Source organism: Bos javanicus, chromosome 10 (assembly GCF_032452875.1).
Source record: "Bos javanicus breed banteng chromosome 10, ARS-OSU_banteng_1.0, whole genome shotgun sequence".
Classification (NCBI taxonomy): Eukaryota; Metazoa; Chordata; class Mammalia; order Artiodactyla; family Bovidae; genus Bos; species Bos javanicus.
The window spans coordinates 53995822-54008377 of NC_083877.1; the positions used below are offsets into that span (position 1 = coordinate 53995822).

Sequence of the window (12556 nt, forward strand, 5' to 3'; positions counted from 1 at the left end):
GAATTTTGAGCGTTACTTTACTAGCGTGTGAGAGAGGGCAATAAAATTAATAATAAGTTAAAATCCAATCTATTTTTAAGTGGTTGCAAATATTTAAATTTTTGAAATTGTGTCTTTTATTGTATTTTAGAAAAAAATGGGAAAATAAGAAACTAAATCCACTTTGTTATGGTAACTTAGAAAATGGTTGACATGTGACAAGTCTTGGCTTTTGTATTAAGTTTCACATGTAATTTAAAATACATTGTAAGTAACAGGAATTAGGAAATGGCAATGTTTACAAGCATTTATTTCTTGGTGTCTGTGGCTTGATGTTCACTTCTTTAAACATTAAAAGTAGAGCTGATTTGCAGTGTGTTAGTTTCTGGTGTACAGCAACATGATTCAGTTATACACACAAACACACAGGTATGTGTGTATATATATATTCTTTTTCATTGTAGGTTATTATAAGATACTGAATATAGTTCCAGTGTTCACTTGTTTTTAAGCAAAGGCTGTTTTTTCCTTCCTTAGGTTCATCCTCAGCAACACCGGCTTCTATTTGAAGTGTTTGATGAAAATCGATTGGTAAGTCCTACCGTACAAACATAAACTGTGAAGCAAGGGTATACTTGAGTAACAAGCAAAAGTAGGCCAGGAATCTGTGAAGTGAGAGGTGCTTTCGAGGTGGTTATGGAAAGACTGGGCAAAGTGGTGGATAGAATTTTCCCCCCCGCCTTTCCTGGTGCTCCTCTCTACTCTTCTATTCTCCCTGGCACCTCTCCTGATTATCAGTTCTCAGCAGATTTCATGGTCTTCCTCAAGGTCTCTCACGGCAGGGGATTCAGAAAAGTCAGCCTCTTGGCCTGACCTTCCTGCACACTTATGCTGGTACCCTGGTTGATAGTCCCAGGCTCAGGAGCCTTCCCCTCCACACTCCAGTGGAGGTCTTGGGGTTGCCTGTATCCAGTTATGACATCCCATCCTTTCCCTTATCCCCACTCTTCTACTGAATACAAAGGAAAACCTCTCTAACTGATGAAATTAAGTTCTCTAAAGAATTGCCGATGTTCAGAGAGACAAAAAGCAAATATAACCTGTTTTTATTTTTATAAAAGGATAGTTGTGATTCCTAATTTCCTAAAGACTGTCTTGAAGTCCTACCCTCTTCCTAATTTGTCTTGAAACTGTATTTCAAACCTTTTTAGCATTTTACATTTACATTTAAACCTGTAAGATTTGAATATGGAGGCATAAGAACAGTGTTATATAGTCAAAGCTTATCAATTACTAAACAGAAGCACAAGAATTAAAACAGTTTTATTCATTTTGTAGCTAACATAGAAACTAGATTTTTTAAAGAATCTATTTTTAGTGTTGGACTATATAACACTTGGTTTTATAGATGTGATAACTGTACTAGTAACAGAAGATATTGGAGAAGGGAATGGCGACCCACTACAGTATTCTTACCTGGAGAATTCCACGGACAGAGGAACCTGGCAGGTTACAGTCCATGGGGTCACAAAGAGTCAGACACAACTAAGCTACTAAGCTCAGCACAGCACAACTGAAGATATTTCAGATGAAATGATTAATTAGTATCATTATAGGCAAAGGTACTTTTTTGCAGCCAAGGGAGACTTCATCACTAACTTGGCAATCTAATTTTGTAAGGCTCAGTGACAGATGTTGATGATTTGCTTATCATTTGGTTAGTCACAGAGCTTTTTATTTTCTGTTTGTATTTTTGCCTTTTTAAAAATAAAATGGAGAATGTTTTCACTTTTTCCTTCTGTTGCTACAGATCTGTTTTCCTTCTTGATGGGACCAGGTGAAATTTAGTATTGGTGTTTTGTAATCATGAAATAAACATACAAAAATATGTATACTATAATATTTATCTTAAATAATAAGACAAATATCTATATGCTTATTATTCAACTTAAGAACTTGAACATTACCAAAACCTTCAAAACATCCTTTAACCCTTCCAATAATATCTCCTTTTTCTCTCCCACAAGTAGTAACCACTGTCCTGAATGTTGTGCTTATCATTTCTTTGCTATTTAACAACTTTTATCATGTATATATGTATCCCTAAAAAACATAGTGGTTTCCGTTTTCATATTTTTGGATTTACTAAAATAGTAGCACTGTGAATAATTCTTTCCTCTGTGACATGCTTTTGGCTTAATGATATATTTGTGAGGTCAATCCATAGGAACATATTTCACAAGTGCATAGTTTTCCCTTCATCTGCAAATGCTGTAATACCACAATTTATGTATTTATCCTGCTTAATAGATATGAGTGTTGTTTCCAGGTTTGTGCTATTACCAATTGATAAACATTCTTGTGTTTCCTGATACACATGTATGATTGTATCTCTAAGATTAATATTTTGGGCTTGAATTGCTGGTCATGGTATTACTGTGTTATTTTTCCTGTTGTTCGTGATACCAGTGTGACTTTCTCCCTGATTCTTGGGCACATCATTAGTGAACTTTTTTATTTGAATTATTTGCATATTGTACACAAGGAGGGATAGCTCATGCTGATGCTTTCCACCTGCTTATGGTTATCTAGTCTTTTTGCCAGTAATCTTAGTATGGTGTGACTCTTCATTGCCAAAACTAATATTTGTCATGCTCTGATTAGTGCATTAACACTCCTTGAGCATTTACCGTGTATAGCGTATATACAGGGTATCATGATTTGTCAAAAGAAAAAAGCATTGCTTATGATATTAACAATGGAATATTTCTAAAAGCAAAAAGAAAATAATGCATTGAGCAGCATATTCTAGATCCCTATACCAAAGAGTCAGAATTCCTTGTAGTCCAACTTGTGTTTTGGTATATTAGCTTATAGCTCTATACAAATTATTTAATCCTTCTGAAGATATTTTATGAAAATAAAATGAGACAGTAGCTATCAAAGCACTTGAAAATTTTTCATCATTAATATAATGTGTGATTTAGAGTTCATGGACTTGTGCATTTACGGCTGTCAGATATCACATTTTGTGTGTTAATTATAGTATGCATTTTTGGCATACATTGTGTTCAGTACTCTGTTATGCATTAGAAATATAGTTTTTCTTAAGAAGCTCACTTTACTAGCAAAAGGTAATAAGAAATAATTAAGAGTGGTGCATGTCATTGTAATGCTCTGATTTGTTGCTGGTCCCAGCAGGTAATTGAAGTGTACAGATTACCTGAGATGTCACAGAAGCTATAGCCATTGATGGAATAACAAGCTGGATTGTGTAGCAGTAAATTGACCTGTGCACTGTAAATGCCATTTTACCTTCTCCTGTAGCATTCACAACTAAGTTAGAGACACATCCTTTTCCTAGCAAGGTTCTCTTTGGAATGTATGGCAAAGAGCAAATATACTTTAAGGAGAAAGAATTTCTAGTATTCTGGAAAATGTTTGCAATATAAGTGATATTTTTTCAGCCAGTTTTAAGAACCTGGGGATTATAAACTATCATAGTTGGGTAATGGTGTTGTTAAGGGTGATGGGATGTTTGGGACTGATGTGCCTTTAAATGAATTCTACATATACCAATGCAAAAGTTAGTGCTTCTGTGTCACTCATTTCAGTTCAGTCGCTCAGTTGTGTCCGACTCTTTGTGACCCCATGGACTGCAGCACACCAGACTTCCCTGTCTATCACCAACTCCCAGAGCTTTCTCAAACTCATGCCTATCAAGTTGGAGATGCCATCCAGCCATCTCATCCTCTATCATTCTCTTCTCCTGCCTTCAATCTTTCCCAGCATCAGGGTCTTTTCCAATGAGTCAGTTCTTCACATCAGGTGTCCAAAGTATTGGAGTTTCAGCTTCAGCATCAGTCCTTCCAGTGAATATTCAGGACTGATCTCCTTTAGGATGGACTGGATGGATCTTCTTGCAGTCCAAGGGACTCTCAAGAATCTTCTCCAGCAACACAATTCAAAAGCATCAATGCTTCAGTGCTCAGCTTTCTTTATAGTCCAACTCTCACATCCATACATGACTACTGGAAAAACCATAGCTTTGACTTTGTGGACCTTTGTTGGCAAAGTAATATCTCTGCTTTTTAATATGCTGTCTAGGTTGGTCATAACTTTTCTTCTTCAAGGAGCAAGTTCCTTTTAATTTCATGGCTGCAATCACCATCTGCAGTGATTTTGGAGCCCAAGAAAATAAAGTCTCTCACTGTTTGCATTGTTTCCCCATCTATTTGCCATGAAGTGCCATGATTTTGATTTTTGAATGTTGAATTTCACTCTCCTCTTTTAGTTTCATTAAGAGGCTCTTCAGTTCCTCTTCACTTTCTGCCATAAGAGTGGTGTTATCTGTATATCTGATGTTATTGATATTTCTCCTTGCAGTCTTGATTCCAGCTTGTGCTTCATCCAGCCCAGCATTTCTCATGATGTACTCTGCATATAAGTTAAATAAGCAGGGTGACAGTATACAGCCTTGACGTACTCCTTTCCCAATTTGGAACCAGTCCATTGTTCCATGTCCGGTTCTAACTTGCTTCTTGACCTGCATACAGGTTTCTCAGGAGGCAGGTAAGGTGGTCTTATATTCCAGTCTCTTTAAGAATTTTCCACAGTTTGTTGTGATCCACACAGTAAAAGGCTTTAATGTAGTCAATGAAGCAGAAGTAGATGTTTTTCTGAAATTCTCTTGCTTTTTCTGTGATCCAATCTCTGGTTCCTCTGCCTTTTCCAAATTCAGCTTGAATATCTGGAAGTTCTTGGTTCACATACTATTGAAGCCTAGCTTGGAGAATTTTGAGCATTTCTTTGCTAGTGTGTGAGATGAGTGCAATTGTGTGGTAGTTGCATTGCCTTTCTTTGGGATTGGAATGAAAACTGACATTTACCAGTCCTGTGGCCACTGCTGAATTTTCCAAAATTGCTGGCATATTGAGTGCAGCACTTTCACAGCATCATCTTTTAGAATTTGAAATAGCTCAACTGGAATTCCATCACCTCCACTAGCTTTGTAGTGATGCTTCCTAAGGCCCATTGACTTCACCTGTCTGGCTCTAGGTGAGTGATCACACCATCATGGTTATCTGGGTCATTAAGATCTTTTTGTATAGTTCTTCCATGTATTCTTGCCACCTTTTCTGCTTGCCATCTTCTGCTTCTGTTAGGTCCATGCCATTTCTGTCCTTCATTGTGCCCATCTTTGCATGAAAAGTTCCCTTGGTATCTCTAATTTTCTTGAAGAGATCTCTAGTCTTTCCCATTCTATTGTTTTCCTCTATTTCTTTGCATTGATCACTGATGAAAGTTTTCTTATCTCTCCTTGCTATTCTTTGGAACTCTGCATTCAGATCGGTATATCTTCCTTTTCTTCTTTGCCTTTCACTTCTCTTCTTTTCTTAGCTATTTGACTTCTCCTCAGACAACCATTTTGCCTTTTTGCATTTGTTTTTCTAGGGGATGGTCTTGATCACTGCCTCCTATACAGTGTCATGAACCTCTGTCCATAGTTCTTCAGGCACTCTGTCTATGAGATCTAATCCCTTGAATCTATTTGCCACTTCCACTGTATAATCGTAAGGAATTTGATCTAGGTCATACCTGAATGGTCTAGTGGTTTTCCCTACTGTCTTCAGTTTAAGTCCGAATTTTGCAATAAGGAGTTCATGATCTGAGCCCCAGTCAGCTCCCAGTCTTGTTTTTGCTCACGGTATAGAGCTTCTCCATCTTCGGCTACTACCCAAAGTGACACATGTGTGTCACTACCCAAGAGCTATGTCTGGACACATCCAGCCTCTGAAGCCTTAGGAGACTCCTATATTTCATATTCTAGGTGGACATGCTGTGCATCTCAAGTTTAGTGGTTGTGTTAGTCAAGGTTATCCAGAGAAACAAAACCAATAGGGTACACATACATGCACACGGAGAATAAGAGAGGGAGAGATAATGAGGTGGGGGGGGGATTGATTAAGGCATTGGCGTGTCTGAAATCCGTGAGATGGTACTGGGAGGTTGCAGATTCAAGTAGGAGTAAGGCATCTGAAATCTGTACGGCTGGGCCGCAAACTGGAAACTCAGGCAGGGTTTCTTGTTACAGTCTTAAGGCAGAATTCTTGCTTCCAGAAATCTGTCTTTTTTCTTAAGTCCTTTAACTGATTGAGGTCCACTACCACCCACTCCAATATTCTTGCCTGGAGAATCCTGTGGACAGTGGAACCTGGCAGACTACAGTCCATGAGGTTGCAAAGAGTTGGACATGACCGAAGTGACTTAGCATGAACGCACAACTTATGGAGGGCATTTTGCTGTATTTAATGTCTACTGATTTAAATGTCAATCACATCTAAATAATAGCTCCATAGCAACACTTGGATGGGTGTTTGACTCAAAACTTAGCCAAGTCAACATGCGCAATTAAGCCTCACAGGGGACATCGACCTTCAGAGTTCTAGTCAATGATTAGTATAATCCTGAGCCTGTCCATAGGGGTATATAACCACATTTATTTTCTGTGTAGATAATCGAAAACTAAATATCTCAGAATGTGGGGTCCTGAGCTTCTGTCTAATCCTAAAATATGATCTGTTTCATTCTAGAATATAAAATGCTCTATGATTTGCATAGATTCCTCCCAAGTGAGGTCTGGTATCACTCTCCAACTCTTCTCCCCTTGAGGTTAGGGTTGATACTCCTCTCTTGGCATCTCTTTGGCCAGGAGGCTACATCTTATCCCAGGTTCTCTAGGTTGCACACTGCTCTATTAGTGGTACAGATCCTGTGCAATCCTAGGCCAGAGCCAGGAATGCAAACTGTTTAACCTTTCTAGAATTGAAACGCAGCCTAGAGTACAAGGAATTGCATTTGATTATCTTACTTTTCCTTGGCTGAAGCCCTCTTTGCAGATGTTTCAAGTATTTTGCCTTCTTGTCCAGCTGCAGTGTTTTGATATTTCTTTAGAAGTAGTAGCTAGGTCCATCCACCATCCCTCCAGCCTCATCTCTGGTGTTACTTGGTGCTTACATCGTTCCAGTGCGATCTCAGGAGGATCAGAAGATATGCTTAGTTGTGATCCTGGAAGCTTAAAATGTAGTTAGGGGACATGAAGCTGATATTTAGAGTGAAGCTTACTGTAGCTTTACTATAAGAGAAAGAGAAAATGCTTATTCAGTTAATTGTTTCATATTAACACCCAAAAGAGATTTGCTGATTAACTGGAATTTTTAGACTACAGGCATGAGTGGTTGATCTCATAGGTTAGCTTATTAGAAATAATCCATTTATTGAGTCATCCCTAACTTAATTTGAGAAGGAAAGCTGAAGTTTTTTGAAGGTATAGTGAAAAGATTAGGACTCTTCCTTATATAAAGAAAAAAAGATTATAAGGGAATATGTACTGAAGTCTATAAAATCATAATGTAGATTATACCAAACCAAAACAACATAACAATTTTATTACTAAGTTTACAACTGTACACATTCTAAAACATAGTAGTATCTCATTCTAGTCAGAAATAGAATCTAGTAAATTCCATATTTCTGTTTTGTCCTGTCTTAATTGATTAAAAACACTGTTTAGAAAATTATGATTGAGAACAGATCTATCCTAAGTTTTCTTTTTTAAACAAAGTGCAAGTATATGTTTTACATATTTGCTTTTACTTAGGAAAAAAAAACTTACTTAGAAAAGTACAACTTGGGTGTAGTACTATGTGGTGTAAACAACTGAACTATTTTACTTTTTACTTTCCTATGAATGAGCCAGTATATATTTATTACTGGAGTTCCAGCTGTAAAATTCAGGTAAGAAGTTTAAATATACCCTAGAGTATTATTTAAAAATAAATGTGTTTCTTTCAGATAGAATACCAACCTTGGTCTATGACTTTTAGGGGAGAAATTAAAATATTAAACTTTTATTACCTAGTAAACTGAAAATAAAGTAAAGGTTAAATAAATACAAAGCAGAAAAAAAAAAAAAAATATATATATATATATACAAAATCACAGCGTCTAAAAGGACAAACAGTATATTGTTCTCTCCTGCGGGAGCTTTATCAGCAGTGGTAAGTAATTCCATCTTTAGGTCAGTGCTAGTACTCAAAAATGTAAACAAGTATGTACTTTGTCTATATAAAGAAATATGCCATACGGTTTATGCTTCTTTATAGATATCAAACAACTAAATGAATTGTTTCAATGCACCAGTAGGGGCCAGCAAAGAGCTCTTAGAGTTTTTCAGAATAGAGTTGGCAATGAGATATGTTTATTTGATGTGTTAAATCCTTTTTAGACTTCTTTACTTACCACAACACTCTCTTAAGTGAATGAATTGCATAGACAGTGGAATAAAATATCTTGTGTGCTCAAACTATATTGGGGTATAGTTTTTCTGTCTAATCTGCATATATTTTTAATGGAATGTTTGCTTAGGCTATTTCTTGGCAGAATTTTAATAGTCAAAATATAAATGGAATCATTTAAAGACTGTACTGCTTGGCTGGAAAGGCCTTAAAATTACAGGGGAAAATGCTTGGTGACAGCTTCTCACAAACGTTTTTTTCTCAGACGTATGCTCAATTTTTGCAATAGTATTACTAGGCAAATTTTGTATTTCGATCCTTCAGCTTTCACTTTTTATAAGTACGTAGTGTTTTGGAAACTAAGATATTTATGTTTGGTTTAATGCTAAACTTTTAATTCACCCCCAAAGTTTTGGTATTTCCAAATATATACAAACATTTGAACTTTCTCCTTTTAAAAATATTAACAGTCTATATTCCTTTCTACATTTACTAAGTTGACTGGATTCCTAGTATGGCCACTATTTGGAAATGCAATCCTTGATTTGATACTCAATTACATGGAGTTTCATTCCTACCAACTTCCTGTAATCCTATCCCTATGGGTAAAAATATTAGTGGTCAAACTCTGCTGGAGAAAGTATAGGCACCGTGATTCACAGAGTTAAATGTTCATTTAGTAGAGCTGGAGTGAAAAAAATACTGTTTCAACTTGAAATGCTAGAAGATTGTTGTTCTTGTGTTACTCATTCATGCAAATTGGAGAAGGTATAATTGAAACAAGGTTGGCAGTGTTTGAGGCAGTGTGCTGCAGCTGAGCTCAGCTTAAAGGTCGCTGGAAATCAAGTGCTTTGTAAGTGAAGGCATTTTGACTACAAGCGATTCAAGACATTTTGGAAACGTCAGTCTCAGTAATGGGCCGTCTTTTTCTTTCTATGCTATCTGGTCTTTAAGGTTTTACTTAGGATAAAAACTACTACTTCTGAGCTCTTTCAGGCACCACAAATGATTTTTTCTTTTGCTGCAGTGCAGCTGCTTCTAGCCTGTCTACCGACAGAGATCTTTGTTATGACTCTCAGCCCTTAACATGTTTGGAAATGAGAACAAATGGCACAAAGCTTACGATTGCACTTTGCAGCCAGAAGAAGCAATACTTATCCTTTGTCAGAAACCTCCGGAGATGATTTGGATAGCAGCATTCACATGTGCTTCACGAAACCAACACGGATTTCAACGGCGAACGTGGTTCAAATGAAGCTGACTCCCAAACAGACTGCACTAGCTCCGTTAATAAAGGAAAACCTTAAGTCTCGGGAAAGATCATCTTTTCCTTCACCTGAAAATGTTCATAAAAAGAGCAGCTGTCTGCAGATATCATTACAACCAACAAGGTACAGTGGATGTCTTCAGTCTGGCAATGTCTTAGCTGATGGTGATGATGCTTCGTTTACTTGTGTCTTAAAGGATGGCAGTGCTGTGGTTGATAATGAACTGAATGCCATGGATGATGGTAACCTCTTAAGCAGTCCTGCCATTTGCAGTGGTAGTCTTAGTAACTTTGCAGCCAGTGAAAATGGGTCTTACAGCAGCAATGGTAGTGATTATGGGTCCTGCACAAGTATCACCAGTGGAGGTTCATACACCAACAGTAACATCAGTGACAGCAGTGGTTATACTTTTCCACCAACTGATGATACCTTTTTTGGTGGAAATTTATATTCTGACAGCGCCTCCAATAGAAGTGTGCCAAACAGGAATACTACTCCATGTGAAATTTTTTCAAGAAGTACAAGTACAGTTCCCTTTGTCCAGGATGACTTGGATCATGGACTAGAGATTATGAAATTGCCAGTGAGCAGGAACTCGAAAATTCCACTAAAACGTTGTTCATCCTTAGTCATTTTTCCTAGGAGTCCTTCAAATACCCCACCAACTTCTCCAACAAGTACAGGTACTCTTTCAAGCAAAGGATCCTATCAGACCTCACACCAGTTTATTATTTCTCCTAGTGAAATTGCCCACAATGAAGATGGCACTAGTGCTAAGGGATTTCTTTCAACAGCTGTCAATGGACTTCGGTTATCCAAGACAGTCTGTACTCCCGGAGAAGTAAGAGACATACGGCCTCTTCACAGGAAGGGCTCGTTACAAAAGAAAATCATTATTGCAAATAATAGTCCAAATCAGACTGTCTGTGAAAAGCCATCTGAAGGATATTCTTGTGTTTCACTGCATTTTACCCAACAGAAAGCAACTGCATTAGATTGTGAAGCAGCAAATGGTGATTGTAAACCAGAGATGTCAGAAACTGAGCTTAATTCTGATCCAGAGTTTATTAAGCTTATGCATAGGACATCTGCATGTTTACCATCCTCCCAAAATGTAGATTATCAAATAAATATCAATGGACAGTTGGAAAGACCAAATTTACAGATAAACAAAAACCATGCTCTTTTACAGAGAAGTATTTCATTGGGGGGAACTTATCCAAATGTTTCCTGTTTATCTAGCATTAAGCACAGTTGTTCTAAGGGGGGACCATCTCAATTACTCATAAAGTTTGCATCTGGAAATGAAGGTAAAGTTGATAATTTAACCAGAGACAGCAACAGAGATTTCACAAAAGAACTACCTAATTCTTTAAAGCATTCTTGTAAGGTAAGTTTCCTTTGATTTTGGAAAATGTTAATTTATACTAGAATAGCTCTGTGAAATATTTGGTAAAATTTATTATAACTTGGCTGCTTTATATATTTTTTTGGTCCTTAGCTAGCAAGTACTTTGTAGTCATGAACTTGATATTTGTGAATCTAAAAAATGCCTAATAGTTTTTCACTCTATTTATTATTTTATCAGCATACAAAATATGCATTAAAAAAAAAACCTTTCCAAAGTGATTTAAGCCATAAAACATTCTGTAGCATAAGAACAGGCTTTAACTAATAATTTGTTTTATAATATTTTGCCTTAGTATATTTTCCCCTTGAGTGGCATGGTGTTTTAAAGTCTAACTCCGTATTTCATTCTTATTTTCAAAAATGCTCATTTAGTATTTATTTTAAAGCATTATAAATGCTTTAAGCATTAAGCATTTTGAAAAAAAGCCCCTTTAAGCCCTCTTTAAGCTTTATGAAAAAAGTAAAATATTGAAAGCCACTTAAAGTATTAAACAGTAAAAAGTCTACTTAAATGTGAAACTTTTCTTATAAGTGAACATAGAGAAAATATTTCTTTGAAATACATATATTTATTTGATCATTGATAAAAACTATTATACTGAATGTTTAAAGCAGAGGAAAAATAAATGGTATTTGCATTTGTATATACCCTTAACCACAGGAATTTTGTTCCACCCTGTTTTTCTTTAGCTACCAGTTAAGAATGCCTTCTAAAATGTAACTCATTCCTTCAATAATATTGAACTCTAAATTTTATATTTTTATGGTTTCAATTGCTAGGCATTTCCTAGTTATCTTATTAATTTGTTATTTGGGTAATTTTGCTTTATTATGGTAGTAATTTAACTCCAGTGAATCTTAACCAAAACAATTTTTTGTGTAATTTGGCCATTCCAAAGTATTTTAAGTGTTTTGAACTTGAATAGATTTTTAAAATTTCTGTGTTTGGAAGATCTTGGCAGATTTTAGGAAATTTTAAAAAAAGTGTTTCTGACTAAACCAATTCTAGATGACAGTACATAATAGTTTGAGGCAAAGAAACTTATCTGCTTATCTGTGTTTATATAACACTTACTATCAAAATTAAAGTGTTTTTTAAAATTTCTGGGCAAATAAAATATTAAATATTTGCTAGTTTGTTTTCTCTCTTTTGAAATCTGATGAATATAATAATTCTTATTACCAATGCCCAGATGTTAATATAAGCAACTACTTTACTGGGGATGAATAAAAATCACATTTCATATTCCAATGTATGTTTTAGAATTATTAATTCCGTTTGCAAAACTTTTAAAACACTAACTGTTAAGAGATTATAATCCATTCAATTATTTTGTCTCCTAAAAAAAGCAATTAAGTGATACTGTGAAAAAACGTATTAGTAGTTTGCTAATTGAATTACATGTACTTTGCAAATGTATTTTACGTTTAATGAAATAATTAACCTGAAACAAATAATTGACCTAGAAATATTTATAAAAATATTCTTTAAAGAATTGATTTTGTGGTAATATTATAGTTTGTTGTTGTTGATACTTTTGAAAAAATGGTCTTTTTAATGTTTTTAAATTAAATTTGACTGCCTTTTGTGTGGCTAAAAGA

General features: G+C 35.7%; 1 protein-coding gene across 2 annotated transcripts in view; it reads left to right on the forward strand.

The window, feature by feature from the left end:
- The window catches only part of NEDD4 (NEDD4 E3 ubiquitin protein ligase), a 142190-nt gene that overhangs the window by 44443 nt on the left and 85191 nt on the right, over positions 1–12556 (forward strand). The window contains exon 5 of one of the 2 annotated variants that reach the window (XM_061431208.1): positions 517–570. In XM_061431208.1, the coding sequence (XP_061287192.1) occupies positions 517–570 (54 nt within the window). Of the gene's footprint in view, positions 1–516; positions 571–7567; positions 10935–12556 lie in introns of those variants that run through there. The other variant, XM_061431207.1, reaches the window with a different exon arrangement.